At 38.2% G+C, this 22,613-nt stretch overlaps 1 protein-coding gene across 1 annotated transcript in view; it reads left to right on the top strand.

Annotated features, from left to right (window-relative positions):
- The first annotated feature begins 18,950 nt into the window (after positions 1 to 18,950).
- LOC115644955 (putative uncharacterized protein DDB_G0272516) overlaps positions 18,951 to 22,613 on the top strand; it is a 330,288-nt gene continuing 326,625 nt past the window's right edge. The window contains exons 1-2 of the mRNA XM_030549383.1: positions 18,951 to 19,072; positions 19,613 to 19,809. Of these exons, the coding sequence (XP_030405243.1) occupies positions 19,624 to 19,809 (186 nt within the window). The 5' untranslated portion in view covers positions 18,951 to 19,072; positions 19,613 to 19,623. The remainder of the gene's footprint in view (positions 19,073 to 19,612; positions 19,810 to 22,613) is intronic.

The raw sequence follows: 22,613 nt of genomic DNA on the forward strand, positions 1-22,613 counted from the left end.
AGGGATTAAGAAGAAACTTCCACAATAGGCTAATTACTGCATAATTGTTCACTACTGGGGTTCTTGCACCTTCCTCTGTATCATTGGGCAACGTCTTACAGGATGCTGCACTAGATGACTGTTGGTCAGATCTAACATGTATGCAGTGTTGTTGTAGCCATATCGGTCCCAAGATATTAGAGAGACAAGGTAGGTGGGATAATATCTTTTGTTGGACCAACTTCTGTTGGTGAGAGAGACAAGCTTTTGCATTTACACAGAGCTCTTCTTCAGGTAAGAAGAATAAAGGATTGCAGTCAACCTTGTTTCTCTACCTGTTACAAACACTAATTCCTTTACTCTGTCTTCTCCCTTTTTTGCTTCACTTTTATTATAATGCAGTCACACTCAAAATATGTTTGGCACTATACACACAGCAGAAGAGACAGTCCCGTCCTGAATACCTGAAGAAGAGCTCTGTGTAGGCTCGAAAGCTTGTCTCTCTCACCAACAGAAGTTGGTCCAGTAAAAGATATTACTTCACCTACCCAATCTAACATGGCCATTCTTATTATAACTTGCATTTTGAAAATACAGACCAAGACAAGTTCCTAATACTACATATGTATAAATAATTACTGTGGAAGAGTTATTGTTAGGGTTAACACTACAGACAATTTCAGGTGCTTGCAAAATCTGTTAGCTTAGAGGCCTATAAATATATTCAAATACGTAAACTTTAATGTTCCTCACTGGAAAACAAAAAGAGACATTGTGTTTAATTGACAGAGGTCAGAAAAAGAATTTTTACAATATAGTAAGTATGCTTTAGTTGATGATAAATCAATATTATAGTCTCAACAGAACTAACAGGTAATCCCCCTGTTACTTGGTTGTTAGAGGAGAGAGGCTTTCATACTGCCAGATTTCCTCTGATTAAAACTAGGGCTGTCAATTAATCAGAGTTAATTTATGAGATTAACTAAAAAAAATTAACTGCGCTTAATCACAGTTTTGATTACACTGCTAAACAATGAAAGAATATCAGTTGAAATTTATTAAGTATTTTTTATCTTTTTCTATGTTTTCAAAAATATTGATTTCAATTACAACACAGAATACAAAGTGTACAGTGCTCACTTTATATTATTATTGTTATTACAAATATTTGCACTGTAAAAATGATAAAAGAAATAGTAGTTTACAGTTCACCTCAGACAAGTACTGTAGGACAATCTCTTTATCATGAAAGTGCTACTTACAAATGTAGATATTTTTTGTTACATAACTGCATTCAAAAACAAAACAATGTAAAACTTTAGAGCCTACAAGTCAACTCAGTCCTACTTCTTCTTCAGCCAATCACTAACACAGACAAGTTTGTATATATTTATGGGAGATAATGCTGCCCACTTCTTATTTACAATTTCACCTGAAAGTGAGAACAGACATTCACATGGCGCTTTTGTAGCTTGCGTTGTAAGGTATTTACATCTCAGATATTCTAAACATTCGTATGCCCCTTCATGCTTTGGTCACCGTTTCAGAAAACATGCATCCATGCTGATGACGCTCATTAAAAAAAATAATGCATTAATTTAATTTGTACTGAACTCTTTGGGGGAGAACTGTATGTCTCCTGCTCCGTGTTTTACTCGCATTCTGCCATATATTTCATGTTATAGCAGTCTTGGATGATGACCTAGCATACAATGTTCATTTTAAGAACAATTTTACTGCAGATCTGAGAAAAGACAAAGAAGGTACCAGTGTGAGCTTTGGATCATTATCGAGCAGAACCTGTTGTGATGGGCTGAACCCCCTTCAAGGGTGCTACCTGATGTGCTAGGGTCCCACTGAGCCCACCTGTTCCACAGCCTGGGCTTCCTCACCCTGTCCTGCTGCATTGTCTTGTGCTGTATAGAGATCTGTACAGCGTAAGTTCACGAAATTCACCGCAACCCTCAATGTGAAGGAAGATATGCACAGCTTTCCCCACATCCCCCCCAGTTAGGAATTGCACAAGCTGAATTTTAGAATAAACAAAAACAAGTTTATTAACTACAAAAGGTAAATTTTAAGTGATTATAAGGGACAGTAAACAGAACAAAGCAGATTACTGAGCAAATAAAACAAACTAGGCTGAATACCTTAAAGAAATTGGCTACAAATAGTAATTTCTCACCCTAGATGTTATTTTATGCAGGTTGTAGAATTTCTTAAAGGTAAACTGCACTGCTTGCAGCTTAAATCTCCAGGTATTCATTTCAGAGGCTGACCTTTCTTGCCTAGGCTCAGGTCCTGCCTCCCCCAGCTTAGTTCATTTGTTTCTTCAAGTGTTTTTAGCAGTCTTCCTTCTTGGGTGGGGAGGCAGTGGAGAAGAGCCAAGATTAACTTACTCCCCAGCCTTAAACAGAATTTGCGCATGGCAGGAATCCTTTGTTTCCCAGTTTGACCCCCACCCCCTTCCCGGGGAAAAGTGCTAGCATTTCAAGATGGTATCCTGTACCGGTGACATGATCACAGGACTCTGCATTGTTCAAAGCAGCATCCCAGTAAACTTGTCAGGAAGGAGGGAGATTAGTATCTTCAAAGTCCTATTGTCCTTCCTAATGGTCCATTCAGGCTGTTTGCATACTGTCTGGTGGGTGTTTCCCAAGTGTACACACAGTTGTAATTGTTATATAGTCAATATTCCTAACTTCAGCTACAGAAATGATACATGCATATAAATTGGATAATCACATTCAGTAAATCATAACCTTTCCAATTATACCCCACATGACCCATCTTGCATAAAATATTTCTTAGTTATGCCATATCATAACAATATTTCTATGAAGACTATGGGCCATAATGTCACACCTTTCAGCATGGACGCATATCCTCTGGAATGGTGGTCGAAGCATGAAGGGACATATGAATCTTTAGTGCATCTGGCATGTAAATATCTTGTGACACTGGCTACAACAGTGCCATGTAAACACCAGGTGACATTGTGAACAAGAAGTGGGCATCTCCCTCAAATGTAAACAAACTTGTCTGTCTGAGCGATAGGCTGAACAAGAAGTAGGACTGAATGGACTTGTAGGCTCTTAAGTTTTATTTTTGGATGCAGTTTTTTTTGTACATAATTCTACAATTGTAAGTTCAGCTTTCATGATAAAGTGATTGCACTATAGTACTTCTATTAGGTGAATTGAAATACTATTTCTTTTGGGTTTTTTTACAGTGCAGATATTTGTAATAAAAAATAAATATAAAGTGAGCACTATATACTTTGTATTCTGTGTTATAACTGGGATCAATATATTTGGAAACATGGAAAACATCAAAAAAATTAAATAAATGGTATTCTATTATTGCTTAATAGTGTGGTTAATTGCAATTAATTTTTTTAATCATGTGATTAATTGTGATTAATGTTTTAATTGCTTGACAGCCCTAGTTCAATCCAAACCCCATAATTTCCAATATTAGCTGTTGTACCTCTCCAACTCTCTCCCAGATAATGTTTTTATAATAAACTAAATACAATTCACAAGATCTTGTTCATATAGTTTATGTTAAATTATTAGACCCCAGTTTCCACACATTTTCTGTATCTGAAAGTGTTTGTCCCATTTGTACTCCCATGAGGAAAGTGATAAATAGATGCATAAGACCACACTCACTGATGCTTTAAGTGAATGCAACTCTGTGACTTCAATAGACTTTCATGAAGGCTGAATTTAGCTCTTAGAGATAAGTGCAGAGGTTGAATTGGGCGAGCTCCTATCAGCTCAGCAACTCAAATCTTTTCTCTAATGCTGCACTTTGTGATCCAGAATCTAAGCTTTAATTTTAAAAAATTATGTCTCTAGGCCTTGTAGTGGCTAAAATTCCTTCTAAATATAAACTTATCATAAATGACACAGTAATCTCTGTCTGAGTCTGCAGACAGACTGAAACAATAGCAATGAGATTTGTGAACTCTCTGCTCACAACTAAGGAGTGCTAACTTCTTCGAAGTTTAATACAGAAATTTGAATGTCAAAAACTATGAACTTTGTCTGAGACCAATGCAGGTTCAAGTAAGGATTTGATTGTGAGAGGAAAATCAAAATGAAAAAAGATTGTAATTCAAACCCAAGTGGTTGTTTATTAATGGGGAATGAGTTGCAACTTGGGCTGGGGAGGAGCACTTTTACCAACTAACAATACTATCAGAACAAGAATATACACACAACTTGAAACAGTCTATTTACATTCAGTAACAAGAAACCAAGCAGTCTATAATCAACTGCTCACTAAAAACCAGAGCAGACACACAAACCAAATAAACTGTACACGCATTAATTGAATGCTATAAAAATACACCAACTAACCACAATAGCAATTAATACAACAATTTGACTCTCATATACTATATACAGAACTTGGTACCAAGTAAGGGAGGGGAAAAAAGGGAGAAGTTAAACGAAGAGAGTATTTACAGAAATTAAAATGCACATACTACACTCCAGGCGCAGCTGACCAGCAGTACAGACACCAAGGACATGGCAAATTGGGGAGGGGAAGTAATCCAAAGAACCAAAACGACACAACACGAGCTGGCTAAATCTGGAGGAGACCCTGACTTGAAGGGTGATCAGGCCTTCCAGCTAACATGCGGATACTCCTGCAGATTTTGGCACGAGATACAGTTTTGTTTGGACACTTTTACTCGGGTCCACGTCTGATTGGTTCCTAGCTCCTTCACCAACTAGGTTCCGAGCTGGTGCCTTTACATCAAAAGGAGCTTCACCCGGCACACTACTTTTGCACGCAGCCCTATGCTTTTGCACATAGCACCACTTGACCTTTTGACCGACAGAAGGTTCGAGAACAGGCACACTGGTATTTTTGCACATAGTACTGGCCTGACCTTTAGGTGACCAGGGAAAAGAGCGGGAATAGGCACACGGTACTACAGTGTTGCACACGGTACCAATGTGACCTTTTGACCGACAATTGGCCAAACAGAGCCATGTTTGAGCATAGGCTTTAGGGCTGCGACAAACTTCATTGCTGATCAAAGTGCACAAGAAAGGAAATGGACAAACACAGTATGGAGATCAGCACCATGTACTGACTTATACCTTATTTTGGTCTGATGACTGGGAGCAGTTTGGGTTGTAGATGTAGCTTGAAAAAGAACAACTTTTCCCTCACCCCTCCGCTGAGTGTCATTCAAGACCAAATTTTCAAAATATGGCATCCATTTTTTGCAGGCACAATTTATGAGCACTACTGTGTCTGCAAGAAAATTATGGGCTATATAGTTATGCATACAAACTCCACTTGCATGTTCTAACTGAATACAAACTAAACACAAACGAGCTTTTAGACATGTCAGTTCTAACACTTGCTTGTACAAATTGACATTGATGAACAATTGCACACACAAGTGATTTATATGCACAAAGTTGCAGGCACAAAAGTGGAAGCTGAGTTGAATTTTAGTGATTTTGAGACCATACAGTGTCATATTCTGTTGACAGTATATTTGACCTGAATAGCTGGCTTGTTAATTAATTAAAACACTTCCTTTTAGTTTCAGTTTATTTTTTTTCTATCCATTAACATGTCTATTTTTAATCTGTCATCAAACTATCTGATCTTTGAATAGCTAGGCTGACAGCTGATTTTTGCTGAACTATTACTAATATGCTGGCAGGCACTGCTATCCATGTACATTTGTCTAATTTGGGGCCTAATCCTACTCACACTGAAATCAGGAGGTTTTAATGGTGGTCTGTTGAGCCTTCTCTACCCCCTGCTGGAGGAATCAGTGCTTGACACTCCCCATCCAAAGAAAATTCACTCAGATTGGGCAGCCAATTGGACAGTCCTCTAGAGACCTACAAGGGCCAGGAGGAAATACACAGGAACCAAGAGGCCAATTAAAAAGGCTGCCTCTTTGCTCAGAGGTAGAGCTGGGTGAAACTGGAATAGAGGAGGAGCTCCTCAGGCTGAACCTGGGTCCCATGCCCTTGTCTTAAGCTCTGCAACTAAGCATTGCATTTGAAGGGTTTTTTCTCTTTGTTTAGAGGCTCAGACAGCCTGACTTACTATTTCATTACTTGACTGTTTAGAAACTGATGACAAGCTTACGGCACCAAGAGGCTGGTCAAAGGTGGGCACTGCCTGCAGTATCATTCAGTATCATACAGAGCAATGCCACCTCCCACATTGGCATCTTTCTGTTGGCTAGTTTCAAAGGGAGTTGGATCAGGCCCTTAGATTGTAAGTGCCTTGGGGGTAAGAATGTATCTTCCTCTGTGTTTTGAAGGGTGCCATGGCCAGTGATGGTGCCCCCAAAATAGTAATAGTATAATAAGCTACTCCTTTAAGGAACTAGCAAATATACCTTGTGATATATTCATCATTTACTTGTCTCACACTGTCTGTCTAGAGGACTTCAAGTTTGTATCAGTGTCCTGTTGTCTTGCACTTAATGAGTGGTTTTTTTGTGTATATTCTTGTTAGCGTTGCACACACTGGTATGGTGAACAAGCTGAAGAAAATATATTTCACATATTACTTTTGAATAAATACATGTTTCTTTAAAATTCCTCCACATTTACTTTTTTTAAATTAGCATACTATAGAAATAGTGAGAAGTGTGTTTTTTTACAGTTATGGAACTATCCATAGCATTTTTATATCCAAATTATGTAGGAAATGCTTACTTAATTAGAACACATACATGGAGGATTGTTTAGCTGTTCCAAAGCAAGTTGAACTACAGACATTCTCTCTTTTAAGTTATCTTTCAGACCTCAGTTCAGAATCCTGTGTTTCTCCTGTGACATTGAGCCCAGTCCTTCAGTTCATACTCAAACAGCTCCATTGATATCAAAAGACAGCAGTATTGGACCTATCATTAAAACATAGAGGGGTGAGGACTGTATTCTTTAGGCATAACTTTTTCCTATTCATTAACTTGAGTGTACTTTGGATCAGGCCTTGAATGTAATATGTAAAACTTGGAACTCTAAACCCTAAAAGTAAAGGAATAACTGATATTCCATATGTCTGTAACAGACTTTTTTGTTTTAAAAAAGTTGTAATTATTTTTAAAATCTCAGCTTATGTTTTAGACAAACTTCTTATTTTCCATTCTGGACTAATTACTAGCCATCTAAATATTTTTCAAGGATACTATGGCAATGAGAAGAGTAGGAGGCATATCTAAAAGGGGACAGAGAATGAGCAAAAGTTGGAAGAAGTAGCCAAAATGAGCAGTTTGTTAATTTAAAAATTAACAGCAGAAACATTTTAAAGAGGGTGCTTATGTGCACATCGTGTACGCAAATAGTACCAGATGAATTACTCACTTATTTTCAGCACCAAGAAAATCTTCCAGTCTTCAGTTTTGACAGTTTTAAACAAATACCATCTTCCAAGCTCAAAACTATTCTTGCATATACACACATACAGTCTGATACAAAAAAAAAAAAAAAAAAAACTATTAATACATCAAGCCTTATGCTTGCTTCTACTGTGAGGCGTTGAGAAGAGCAAATGAAAATAAAATACAGTAGAAAAGACCTGAAATATAGAAAGAGACTGGGGGATGAGTGAAGCCAATGCTAGATCAAAGCTAGCTTGAGCAACAATAGCAGTGTAGCTGAGGCAGCAGGGGCTGCAGTACAGGCTTGCCTCCTGAGAACAGCACCACTCAGGACCCTGGGTACAGATCTGAGCAGCTAGCCCATGCTGCAGTCCCTGCTGCTGCAGCTACACTGCTATTGTTACTCTAGCGAGCTTTAATGTACGTAAATCAAAGCTAGCTAGCTTGGGTATGTCTATATGTGCTGCTGCAATCAGACCTTCCAGTTCCAGTGTAGACATACTCTTTGATTCCAACCAGCTTCAGTGGCAATGGAGTCGTGGTTCCACCCTTCACTGCCTGCTCTATTGCAGAGAGACAATTACTCAGTCAGTCCCTGCATTCCTCACCTAATGTCGCAATCAGAGCATGTGTAATGTGGCTGCACAGAAGGGTGAGTGGACAGGATTGTTCCCTTTAATCTCCTGTGGTGGATGTATTAGACCCAGCCACAATATAGCCCGTGAAAAGTGAATAAATATATGTGCTTGTTCAAGGAACATATATTTATCTCACCATAAAAACTGCCTATCCTAAGGGAATTTTAACCTTAATTTTACAAAAGTCTCAGGGGCTATTTAAAACATTCATAAATTGGAATGTCATATCATGAAATGAATTGTGATTATAATAAGAGTTTTGAGTAACATGGAGATTTGGGGTTCATTTCTATGTCAAATTTCCATATAAAATTAAGAGAGGAGTATAGCAAAGGATAACATTATAAAAAAGTTTTCAAAACCTTATTTAGTTGGCCTCATTTTTAACCATGCCTTTTCAATGGAAAACTGTTTGCAAAGAAGGGTACTAAAGTGTTTTTTGCTACTAGTATAATGTGTGTAGGTTATGCCTTTATTTATTATGGGTCTGATTCTGCTGCTCTCAGCCACACTAAGTAGTACCTTACTTCATAAACTGTCAAGAGAACTAATCACAGGATAAAACAGCACACAGTTAAGGGGATGGTGGTAGCAAACTGAAGCTTCCTTGTGCTGAACTCACAACAACAGCACATGATTTCATGACCACAAAGTTAGATGGATTTTTCACACCTTTAAGAATTCTTATGTATATTAGTACTATACACACCTCTACCTTGATATAACGCTGTCCTCGTGAGCCTAAAATCTTACCGTGTTATAGGTGAAACTGCATTGTATCGAACTTACTTTGATCCACCGGAGTGCTCAGCTCCGTCCCCCTTGGAGCACTACTTTACCACATTATATCCGAATTCATGTTAGATTGGGTCACGTTATATCGAGATAGAGCTGTATTTGTATTATTTCTTTTAAAATATAACCTTATATGTAGTCCAGTGTAACCCAATGCAACCACACATTCACCACTGCCAGGTCGCTGGATAGTGACTATTCTATGTGATAGAAAGAAAAAAATCTTACTGGACCCCAAAAGAAGAGTCAAGCAATACATGAGATGGCATATGCCATTATCTTAGATTATCATCATCTTGCTCTTGCTTGTTATGCTCTCCTTATGAAATTACTAATTCGTTCATCAACAGGCAATGGTTGGGTGCAAGAACTGTGGCCTACTAAACTGCAGAGTCAAGTAGACTATGGGAATCACAACTTTGCAGAACTTGGGATGTCTATGTGGACTCTTGTCCTTAGTCAGCTCTGCTCTACCAGCAGCCTTTGTGGGCACAAACAGTTCCCAGCTTTATTGTATAAACTGCAGAGGAGATTATGAGCGGGTAAACCCTTAATTCCCATGTGGATTTCCAGAACTATGCGGTTCTGAGGGAAAAATGCCATGCAGTGTGTCTGCTCCCTGGCTGCATGACCTTCTGTCCCTTGCATGTTCAGTGAGATCCTGCACAATCACCACCCTGTAGCTAGGGGTGGAGGTTGCTGCCATGGGCTGAGGATCAGGGAGCAGCCACAGTATTGGGTGTAAATGACAGAATGCAATATCTAAACTACCTTATTTGTGGTTAGAAAGTTAGAGGCCAATTTTGAAAATGTAGCCTGGAAAATTTTCTGTTTGTATGAAGGAACAAGGAAAAAGGTGAGGATGGTGAAGCTCCAGGAATAGGTTTACTCTTTATTCTGTAAGTATTTGGTAAAGGACATCAGTGTCTTGCCTTTAGCCCTGGTAATATTATGTTGCTGTGCAGCATGTTTCTTTTAGGATAACCTCCACTAAGCTTAGACAATTACCGATCTTTTAAGATAGAAATATCTGTATTTGTGAGAGCCTGAATATGAAAGTAGTCCCAAGGTTGTTGAATGTTTGCATACTAGCAGTAAGAACTCTTCGAGAACAGAAACAGAGAATGATGGATGGGAAAATGTCTCAATTAACATCAGTATCAGCCACTTTGAAATATATAGTACAAATCAAATTATCGATAGGGTCAGAATCTTCATGAGGAAGCAACTCTGTTTGCAACTCTTATCCAAGAGAAAGAAATATCCTGGAATGCAAGTTGACAGATATGGTTTTGAGTGAGGCCCCAAGCAGTCTGAGTTGACAGAAGGAAACCTTTGATTTGAATTGTCTGAGGGTGGCAAAAGGTCAATATTAGTGTCAAATGCCGATTCTGATTAATAGGTGAGTCCTGAATCAAAAATCATGTGAAGTAATGATGCACCACATCACATGACATCCAGGGCTACATTTTTTGAAAGGTTTCATATAGCCTGCGTATTTATAGTAACCATTTTCAGTCATAATTATTTAGATCCACAAATGAAAGCAATCAAGTTTTTTGAAATGCAGTGTGTCTTCAGTTCACCCATATTAAATTACATCAAATGTGCATGGAAGAGGCATGGAAAAATATTTGCATGCAACAACTGCAGTTTTCTAAAGCTAGCATCTAGTTTTATATGAATGATTAAGCAGAAGTTTCTAAGAACTTGTTTTTGTAGTATTCTTGTGATAAACACATACAATGTATCCAAAATCACAGGCATAATGTGGTCCAGTGGATAATGTGGCCTGGATTGGGACTCAAAAAGATGGTGTCTGTTTCCAGCTCTGCCACAGACCTATTTTGTGACCCTGTGCAAATCATTTTACTTCTCTGTGCTTCTGTTTCTATTCCCACTACTTGCCAGCATTATTGTTAGGTTTGGAAGTTCTTCAGTGCAAGGTCTCTCTTTCTGTGTGTTACTATAATGCCTAACATGATAACGACTTAATCTTGGTCTTGCAGTTATACCAATAATATTGCTTTGAATCATTGGTTCCCACTTCAGTCCCATCATGTAGTCTTATTCCTGTCTTTCACATTAAACTTGTAACTTCATTGTAACCAAACTTTTATCTTTGATCCATGAAGGCTATAGTTGGTCCTGAAATGTGTTACCTTTATATTTTAGGGTATGAATGTTTCTAGAATCAGTTTAAGCAACCATCATAGACTACACCTTATGGAAGAGCACAGTGTGTATGGTAATAAGCTGTAATATTGATTGCACTTGCAATATTTTAATGCCATTTCTACTCAAAATGAATAATAGAACTGAGTTCAGAAATGTTTGATTTTTGTGCTGTATATTGTAATATACAGTGCATATTTAGAAATATGCCTTATTATAGTTTTACAGTAGTGGGACCATATTTAAGATTGCTTCAGAATTTTGTGTTTTACAGGTTTCTGTACCTTAGTGTGTCAACTTTTTTCACAACCTTTTTTTTTTAAACATGCCATGGGGAATTTGAGCCAAGCTAATTAATGTCTGTGTGGAATGATCTCCAATGTGTAATTTTGGATTGGTATATTGTTACTTTTAGAAAATGTGTAAAAACAAGAACACTAAAAAAGCATGTTTTTTGACACATTTGCTGTCCCCCTGCTACTGCGTGAGCACTAACATTGTGACATGAGAGAAAATCAGCCACTCATCACTCCTTCCAATTCATTTGTATATTTAGGGAGAATTACTACTGCCCTGGTTGTCATGGCAATGGTTGCTTTTGATAAATGATTAACATCAGACCGCCATAACATTATTACAAAGATGGGTCACAGGGGGAGCTATAATGAAAGCTTGCCAGCTTCTGATAAGCTCCCGCTGTGCTCCTTTGGGTTTGCCTTGTGGTAAGGTATGCTGTTTCTTTTCAAAGGATAATTGTTTGTTACTTTCCTCAAAAAGGGTGCATGAAAATAAGATATACAATTACAGCTCCTTTTGGATATAGAATTACAGCTCCTATTGTTATCTACTTCTTACAAATTGGGGGATTTTTATAAAAAAGCTGGGGATTTTAGGTCTGATTCCCTATTCGGAAGCAAAAAAACCCTATCATGTCGAAGTTGCAGTAAAACTGAAGTTACATTTAAAAAAACATGTTTTGTCTGAATAGATTAAGATTTAGGCATGAGATTTAATGTCAATGTATTGGTCAACATGGTAATCTGGAGCATCACAGAGATAACAATGGCAACAAAATATACATTGAAGACAACAAATGTGTGAGTGCTTTATTATTTAAATAGTGCGTGCGCACACACATGTATATTCTTTCTGTTAAAAACTAAGAAAATTCACAAAAATTTAATTTAATGTTAGTTGAGGTTACTCTCATCAATAATCTAAATATAAAAAAAATAGGAAATACAAAGTTAAGGATTCAAAGGGTGCAAAATCAAGCACTCGTAAATAAGAATATGCCAGAATGAATGTTACCCATGCAACTTTATTTTGGCCTCATTGTGCATACACATTATGGTACAGTGTTTAATTAAATGATCATATATTATTTTTTGCACAGGGCCCCAGGTTCATTATTCTGTGAGGATGGATTGGGTTTGTGTAGTGAAGGAATCTATTATCTGTAGGATCTCTGCCTCCTTTATTGTAAAAGTTAGGTTTGTAGTGAATGAAGCCTGGGATTGCAGGAAGAGAAAGAATGGTCTTTGTCACTGTTTCAGAGCAACTGCACATGTATTACCCCTCTCTTGTCCACCAAGGGCAACCACTTTAGACTTCTGGCTCCCAGTTGTCACCTCTCTTGGGTGGAAACCTGTGTCTCACTCACTCCTGACTCGGACTTTTTAGACTGCACCACTCCCTGCCTTACATTGTGATATCCCTAGTAAGCCAGGCTGCCTAACAGGCCAACGGCCATGCTGTGCTTTTCTGTCCCAGGGTTATGGCCAGTAAATTGCTCACAGTATAAATTACCAGTTCCTTCTAAGCATGTGCCTTTAGTCTTAACATAAAAGCTTTTATGTTAAGAATAAACATATTAAAATTATAAAAGAACCTACACGCATGCTAAAAAGTTGACTTACCAGAAATCAACCTCAACTGTGTCCTAGGACTCTGGTAGGTTTTAGTCTTTCAAAACTCATAACTGAGCTTTTCCTGTGGTTGCAGATTCATCTGCTTTTGATACAGAACCAGAACAGAGACTGGGCGGATCAGCCATTTATTTATACAGCTCAGGCTTTTTATTTTGACATTCTGTAACAGGTAATCAGCAGACAATGTCTCACTGGTCAGGGCATAGCTTCAAAATTCTGGGTTCTTACATAACTGGAGTTGGGGAATTTGCATTATCCTCTTCCTAGGGATTTCCCAAGAAATCCACTTATCACTTATTGTCTCAAAAGTCCATACTTGTCTGGCACATTTTAAATATAACTTTTGAACTCCCAGGTCTCACATTTATCACATATTCCCACTAATGAGATCACATAGAATCCCAATCCACAATAATACATAAAACTTAATACAATAAGGACTTTGGATATTCCAGGAAATTGTCATATCTGTGATAGTCTCATGGTTAGGGCAGTTGAATGCCATCCTAGAGACCTGGATTTTATTCCTGCCTCTGCAGCCAAATTCCTATGAGATTCTGGGCAAGTCCCTTACAGCAAACTATTCACAGGTAATCACTTCTGCATATAAATCAAAGGCTGTATCATAATGCATACACACAAGGTGGCTAAATTAAGGTTGCATGGACAGTGTTCATTCTGGCACTTCCTAATTCGAGAGTTCTTTACTTTGCAACGTTTTAATTGCTTTTAATCCTTTGTAATTCCTAATTTCTTGTGATTTACTTTAGTTTAGAGAGCAACCTTAACTAACTTTAAACTAAGTTTTTTGTTTGTTTCTTTATAGAGTGCCATAAGTACATGGCATATTACCATATGCATTACCATGGATGAAAGAAAGGGATCCATGCTGCTTCTCTTAGATCTATCAGCACTTCTGGGTTCTATTGACCCCAGAATATTTTTACTTACCAGTGGGATCTTGCTGGTATAGATGGAAGTACTCTCCAGTGAGGTAACAGTCAGTACTGCTGTCAATTGCTTGTCTTCCCGAACAGTCCTCACAGGCAGTGTTCCATCTTGTCAACCTCACCCCCTAGATTCATATTATCAAGCTGCCTGGAGTGGCTCATGACTGTGAGTGCCAACCTCAAGACAGACTGTTAAGAAATAGGGTGCAAACTAAAACTGGTTGTGTGTTCTGTACTTCGGTTTCACCAACCAATTATCAAGTGTGAATTCCTCAAAGATTAAAGTAGCCTTAAAATGGACTTACAGACAGTCCCATTGGATACTCTGGTCTATCTTGCCACTTAGGCAAGCTTGCCTTTGTGACAGATGCTCCCTTACACAATATTCAGGTTACTCCTAGTCCAAAAGGACCAATCACTTACCCTATGTCAACTGCACCTTAGATCTCTCGCTAAAGACAACATTTATAGTCAACCCTATAATAAATTAACTAAAGATTTATTAAACTGGGAAAAAAAGAAGGGTTATTTACAAAGTTAAAGCAGGTAAACATGCATACACAGATGAGCTACAGTCTTAGATTTCAAAAGTTAATAGAAGCTGCAGTAATATAGAAGATCTATATGTTCTTTACAAATAACCTAAGCTAAGCAGGAGAAGGGAACAATCAGCAAAGTCTTTGGCCTTTGCTGTTTCACAATGGCTCATTTGGTTTCAATGGGCCTTCTTGAGTGGAGGACCAGGACTTTACACTAATTAATGCTTCTTTCCTGTTTGGTGAATTACACAATTATCAAGGTTTACAATGCAAACGCTCAGTATAACTTTATACTATGGGCTACAGATGTTATAAGAGAGAGAAATACTTGCAGTATCCTACAAGCAATTTATCAAGTCTAAACACTAAACACATTCTTATCAACTTAAACCTCTATTTTAACAAAGCTAACACACAGGTGAGCCAGAGTAGTTTCTAGCTATGCACTTGTCAGTGTTCAGTGAGGCCTAGGGCCTGCACCACAGAAGTATGAAACCAATAAGAGATATTGGAAGCTGCTAAGTATGCAGTGTCATCAGTATTCAGAAGATGCTCAGCTCTACAGTTTCTTTTCATAATTACATTCTGTAGTCTCATTACTTTCTCAGTGGCTTACTGAGACAGAGTTCTGGATGAAAGCAAACCTGGTTCAACTCAACCTGGATGCTTGTTGGAAGTAGGAAGAGTCATTTAGAAGACTGGGAAAAGGTGGTAGTTGCACTTTCCGCTGAGAGCGTATGCCTGTCTTTCAACAAAATTGCTCATATTAGATCCATCAGTGCTCCTGAGTTTTTAGGTAGTAGTAGAATTATGACTTGAAGTATAGCTGATCTTGATGCCATCATTCCTCTCACACAGACCTCACACTGGTCATTCACATGTTTGTCATCTTCAGTCTAGTTTACTACAATGTGTTGTACTTAGGTTACACTGACAATCCACCTAAAAGCTCTGTCTGGTGCAGAAGCCAGATTCCTGAATGAGAAGAGCTATTGTGAACACATTATTATGATCAATTATTATTAATAATAATTATTTTATTTTTACAGTGGCATACTAGGCATTTTGCAGTACAAAGAGAAAAGTCCCTACTCACAGAATTGAGCTTAAGTCTTTTTACTGACTTCCGAATAGTCTGCAATCTGGTTGTCTAGAACTCGCTTCCCTCTCTATTCCTCCTCATGGCCACGGAGGGTATGTCTACACTGGAAAGTAAGCTCAAGGTTAGTAGAACTCGAGTTAGCAGACCCTGGGTTTCTTAGCCTAAGGCTTGAGTGTCTACAAACATTTGTAACCCCCAGTTAGGAATTGATGAATCATCACTCCCAACCTGGGGCACCAATGTCTGCACATTATGTGGGCCCAAGTCTACCCAGACTTCCTAGCATCCTTCCCAAATGTGGCTGCTCTAGCCCTTTGTTCATGGTGCAATGTGAGAAAACTTGACTATCCCCTAAACTTGACTATCCAGAGGACAAAGAAAATCGGACTGTGGGTTTGTGGGATACTTTTAGCAGACTTTCAGAGCATGAGTCCAGTGGGGTTGCATCTACACTGCAGAGCAATAGGGTTTGAACCCTGGGTCCTGTCTTGACTCAGGCTTGGACCCTCCATCTTTGTGGAACCCTGGAATAGCATGAGTTGTGTGTAAATGGATGAGGGGTTAGGCTTGAGCTACAGTTCTAACCTTGGGTTTATGTTGGAATGTAGGCATACGCCTACGGTCCTGTTGATTTCTGGGGTTAAACATTCAAGGCTTATTGCAGGGCTTTCTCAGTCAAGGGCTCACATCTCTGGAATTAGCTTTCCTTGGTTGTCTGCCAAAAACTTCAGAGCATATGGTAAGATGTTTATATTTTGTTTAGCTTTCATCATTTTTTTTTTGTAAATTAGGGATTTGGGGGGATTTTGTGTGTGTGGGAGTGTTGTCTGAGTTTGTTTTCCAGCAAAATGACATTGGTTCTTTAATGTTTGTATATAATGTATCATTTTAATAACTTTGTAAATAAGTGCATAGATGTTGTGGCAATAGTTGCTCTATGAATCAAGACACTATAAAGAAGACAATACAATTATTTAAAATATCATTAGTTATGCAATCAGCAGCCAACTAATGTTTGCTCAAGTATTTCAAGAGTTACATTTGCTGATAATATGATTCTAATGTAGGATCCAATTATATACACTTGTATAAAAGCCATTACACTCAACATCAGGTATGCACTATAGGAAAAGATATGCATATCCTGGATTTGGTACTAGTACAAATAGGGAAATAAACAGTCTGGGGCAGGCCAGAAAGTGGAGGCTGGCCATCTTCTTTCATATATGACATACAGGCAACCAATTAACAGCAGGCAAATATAGATGTCAAACTCTAGAAGCAAGGAAAGTTGGGTTCATTGGATGCCATTAGTGTAATATATGCATTTGAGAAGCAAGATCTCATCTTTTGCACATCTTTTGCAGAGCAGAGCACCTCAGTGTATGTATGCTTTGAGGAACACTGATATGGCCAGAGGGTAGTGTATATTGGAATGCTGGCACTTTAGGAGTAGTGAAGACACGTCAGTGCTTTAGTGGGGAAGTGGAGAGCAAGCACAGCTTGGCAGAGCTGGGCAGATGTTTGGATGCCACTTTGCATGCAACTGCTTCTCCAGAACCCAGCTGTGAAGCTCAGGATAATATGGAATCATCAGACAGGATTGGTGGGTTTTTTACTGCACTGGCACTCAGTCTCCCAAAGAGAGTGGTGATATAGCATTTTCCTATGCCTGGAGTAGCATTCTGTCCTAGGGCAAATGCTGTGCATATACATCCATATTACAGGTTTTCAAAGTTCACAATAACAGAATGAAACAATGCTAGCCAAAGCAGCAGATGTTCCAGCACCATCACCGGCGGCAAGAAGGAATTGAGGGTGGGGGAACCAGTGGCGCCCCTTATACCACACCATGCAGGCGCCACTTCAGGGGCTGCCAGAGTCTGTCCCCTATGGATACTGCTAAGGGAAAAAACTTCCAGCACCGGTGCATGTGGTGAGCACATACACCTAATATGGAATGGACATGAGCAAGCTCTCAAAGAAGTTAGGTGCCTGGACTTTTCACCCATGCCCCTCTATTTTTCAGCCTATGCTGCTGAAAGTACTTGGACACTGATCTAGCAATGCAGTTAAGAACATACATAATATTATTATGCACATATTTAGTAGATGCTTGCTAGATTTTGGCCTTATTGTTTAAGGAGTGTGATGGTGGTTTCACAGGCACTACTGATTGTGGGGTAGCTTTTATTTCATGCAAACTGTTTTGATACAAACTGTTTTGTAAATATTTCTACCCTTGAAGAGTTCTGCAACCAAGGGATATGTAAACAGGTCCCCAAAAGAACCCATAAACATTTTACAAACTATCATTGTTTTTTTATGAAATTATAGAGGAGTAGTAGTATAGTCAGTGCTGGACATTCAAATCTTCCTCATGCTCCCCTCCCCAAATAATATGTAGATTCTATTTAATTAATTTGATTATCAAATATACAGGATCTGAATTTCTTCTCATTTACATCAGTTTTAAATTGAAATGCCAGTGATTTCATTAGAGTTACTCTTGATTTACACCATTGTAAGTGAGAGGAGAACAAGGCCCACACTTAGCAAGGTATGCTTTTTTATTTTTTTACTACTCAAATATTTTTAAAGATTTCTGTTTTAAAAGGTTTCTATTTTAAAAGACAGTTTGGCTTTGTGATACTTTTTTTTTCAATATTACAAAACTACCTTTGCCCTTTACCCAGTATGTTGTTGCAATAAGACATGTCAAGGTACATGTAGAAACAAATCCATGTGGGATGTAATGAAATCCAAGGGAAAGAACCAAATGGCCCCACTGAATAGCATAGTTACCAAAATATCCTGGGCCAGACCCTCAGTTAATATAAATGGACAAACTTCCTAGGATCCGTCACTATATCTTTATGAAGTGGATTATGGCTATTATAAAGTTCCACACAGACTTCCACTAGATGTTTCCAATTAACTTGTAAAGCAGCAGCTCCTCAGGACAATGTGGTGTTATATTTAGAAGTGCAGGCTGGTCACCTGACCATGTCCTGATTTAAGAATTATCTGGTCTAAGTTCACCATTCATTTTTTAAACAAATTAAAGATAAACAGTTGGCTGGACTGAGTTTCAATATTATTCTTATTATTTTATAATTAAAATATTCTTAATGAGATTGCATTCTCCCCACGCATGCATAACTTCCAATCTAAGGTAGCTATCATAGGGAATAAAATAATCCTGTGTGCACATTGTAGTCTCGCTTGATATTAAACTATTTACACAGGATTTTTCTCTCTCTCTCCAATATTTTATTTATTTGGTTTTTTAAAAATAAAACTGGGGAACCAGTGGCTGGTACTGGTTTAGATTTCCTGCCTGAATTTGCTCTTGTTTTTCTCCTTACTCCAGTTCTCCTTGTGCAATGCTGCGTGGCGCTGGCAGACTGAGAGAGAGGGAGCTCCAGTCACACACATACACATAGACCACGGAGAGGAGATTAACATCAAGGAGACCACGTTTGCTATAGAACGGAGGTGGGGTTGGCCGGGGAGTGGGGGGAAATAAAGGCAACAATCGGATAAATGCTCGTCTGTCCTCTTCGTCACCAGCACCTTGCTCAGGTCTGAATTCGCTTCTTTTCCATTGCTGTATTGTGCTTGCCTAGGATCTGGATAGGAGACGGAGGGCGGGGGGAGGGGAGAAAGGGGGAGGTTTAACTTTTACTTGACATTAATGGGTTATTGTCAGTTTCACTGTGTTAGATCCCAGCTATTTCCCCTCGCCCCTCTCCCCACCCCCCCCGCAGTTTAGCTCCCGCCAGTTAACTTTATTCAAAGGGCTGCAGCCAAAAAGGCTTGTCCGGGCCTGAGACATAGATAACATAAAGTAAATAATCACCACAATTAGACTGGGGCAGGGAGTTGATCTTAGTCGCTAAAGATCTGCTTAGTTAGCGTTTGCTGTTTAGGGGCGATTGAAGGCCATCGCACCAAGGACACACACACACGCTAGATACAAAAGTCTGGAGGATCTAGGGGAGAATTGCAGCCACCGGATCGGTGCAGAAGAAGCAACCACAGCCATGCGTGCCACGGCCTCCTGAAAAAAGAAAGACGCTGGGTGGTGGAAAGTATTTTGTCTGCTTTTGTCTTGAAATACAGTGAATTGGAAGATGGAGATGGATGTTAAGGGAGTTTCTCAGTGCCCAGAGCCCATCCCCCACTCGCAGGGGTCTGGAGGCTGTCAGCAGCAGCAGCAGCAGCAGCAACAGCAGGATGGGCAGGCAGGGGAAAGTGCAACTGCTAGTGACAGTAATAATCCAGAGAAGAGGCAAAACAGTGAGAAAGAAGACAAAAAGGTAGGTCCGCCGCCTTTAAAACGGGCATCGCCAAGCACAGCAGAAAAGCCTTCCTTTATAAACTACGATCGCTTGCGGTTAGATAGGAAATTAGAGTAGGGGTGGGAATCCATTCTGTAGGGAATGAAGAGGAGGATGACTTTGGGAAGTGAAAGCATCTAGCCTTACTAGGAAGAAGTGTACCCTGATTATTGTTACGATGTTTTATTATTATTAAAGATGGTTATTTTCTTTTTAAATGTAAAGAAAAGAGGTATAAAGACAGAGTGGAAGGTTGTTTAAGGACAAGGGAAATGAGGAGGGTCATAGCAAAATAGCAATGGATAGAAAGCACTTCTCTGCCCATTCAAACATAAATGATATGCATTTGTCTCAAATGCATTGTTCTATGTACAGTGCGTTGAAAGTGTCTTTATAGAGGTTGGATTAGGAGAAATTGAAAATGATAAAATGTTGGCACTAAAGTTTACCTTACTTTCAGGATTTAGTACTGTGAGTGCCTCTTCACCAGTACCATCCTTTTTTAGCTAAGGGCAAGAGGCGAGTTACCTGTAAGGAAAGAAGCCTAGTAAATCTGTTTCTTCAACCCTGCTGTGTCATTGTAGACTAGGGGACAGCTGCTTACTACTGTACTGAATGAAAATCTTTGGGTAACTGAGATCAATGAGAAATGGGTCAAATTGCATTCTTTGGTGCTTATATATCTTCTGCTAAATGAATCATAAAGTAAGGAGAATGGAGTAGAAAATATTGCCATTAAGATAATGTTAGTGGAGTGCATTGATCAGTGCTTTTGTCTGTAGGCATTGTCTTCATTTCCATTAATATTTCCCAGCATGAGTTTACTTAACTGAAGCTTATAAATTGTATGTGTATAGATACGTAACAGACACATACTGACAAATGCATAACTTTTAATATAATAATGAATATTGCATTCTATGTAAAATTAATGATAAAAAATTCTTAAAGTTTCATTGAAATCTGTGCAGTTTTCTAAGTGAATAGAGATCACATGAATAAATTTTAATCATGTTTCAAAATGTTGCATTGCACTAGAAGTGAGCCATGTTTCATAAAGTAGTTTTACTATTAGTACAGTTTTATTTTATGTTAGAAATGTGTAAGGAAACACTTATACAATGAAACAATGTAAACCAGTAATTAAATAAATTAGTGTAATAACTATGTCAGGCCACATACTTATAGAGCTAGAGTTACATTATCTTGAATATTTTGAAATCATTTTTGTATCTTTTACTGGAGACCGCTAGTTCACAGTATTTACATATATGTTTTATAGCTGAGATACTTTTTGATTTGTTGACCATCTTGTAAAATCAGTGCAATTGTTTTATTAAAAAACAGTATATTAAAGATTGATAATTTGAGTATGGCTAAATAAGGTGAATAAAAGGTTTTTATTTTTTTAAATGATAACTGATGGCTTTAAATATTCTAATATATGTAGATAGCATTTCAGTCTCCCTTGAGTGTATGAATATTTAATTCTGTCACGAATACATATTACTGTAACATATTTAAATGACTGTGTATGTTCAGTTTTAGGAATCATTTTTGTGCATGATGTTACTAACAGAACTTTAAATGTATTCCTTCAATATTAGTTTACAGAATAATTAATATGTAACGCTAATGCTGTCATTTTCATATGTATTGGCTGAGCCAATGCCTTGAGCATTTAAAAATCCTGCCATCAGCAGAAATGTATGTTCAGTAGTTACTTTTTGATGCATCACATAGTCTGTCTAATGTTCTACCAGCAAGGAAGGCAAATAACACATATGACTGTAGGTGAAATGAGTACTAGAAAAGACTTGACTACAGTTAGCTAATTAATAGGTGTAGGTAACTGATTATTCTACGGATGTTTTCCTATATATTTGTCAGCAATTGCTTGACTTAGAATCAAAATACTTTTTCTTCTAGGTGTAGTCTTTCAAAGGTATTTTGATGTGTCCTTTTCTTACCCAACATGGGTTCTATTTTAACCTTGCTGTTGCCAAAAGTATTTGCAGTGCCTGCAGGTTACATTTGTGGGGAGCGCTATGCTATTTCAAACCTCACTAACTGTATGAATCTATTCTGGATGCTTTTCCAGGACAATTTATACTTCTCATTAATGCCAAATTCTTTTGGGTCCCTTAAGAAACAATTGCATTGAAAATGTGGGGAAAAGTCATTAAAATGGTAATACAGTCCAACACATTTTATATTAACATGGGAAAATAATACTTTTCTATATCAAAATCCAAAAAACCCCAAATGTTGCATGAAATATCATATAAGATTCTTCTAAATGGACAGAAATAACATGATCTTTGCTTATTTAACTATTAAATAGACATCAAGGGCAGCTTGATTAAGAGCTGCATTTCATAGCTATAAAGCACCCCACATGTAAATGATAAAGAACATAACTAACAATGAGATCTCCTGGCATATTATAGATAGATACTCACACACACACATTTTTCCTAAAATTTTCCAAAAATTAGGATTTCAGCGTATATCAGGATTCCACCTTTAGCCCTTGCTTCCCAGGATTTTACCTGAGTAATAAAAAGCATTATGTTTTAGGGTCCATTTCCACTTTCACTGAAGACAATAGAAGTTTTGCCATTGACCTAAGTGGGAGCTGGATCAGGATCATGACCAGTAAAGCTATGTTTTTCACAGTATCTCAAAATGAAACCTTGTCAAATCAACTGCCTACTGAAAATAGACATACCTTTGAATTTTGCAGGATACCCCATTACAAAGGTGTCTCAATGTCTTTTTAG

Source organism: Gopherus evgoodei, chromosome 2 (genome assembly GCF_007399415.2).
Source record: "Gopherus evgoodei ecotype Sinaloan lineage chromosome 2, rGopEvg1_v1.p, whole genome shotgun sequence".
In the NCBI taxonomy this organism is placed as follows: domain Eukaryota; kingdom Metazoa; phylum Chordata; order Testudines; family Testudinidae; genus Gopherus; species Gopherus evgoodei.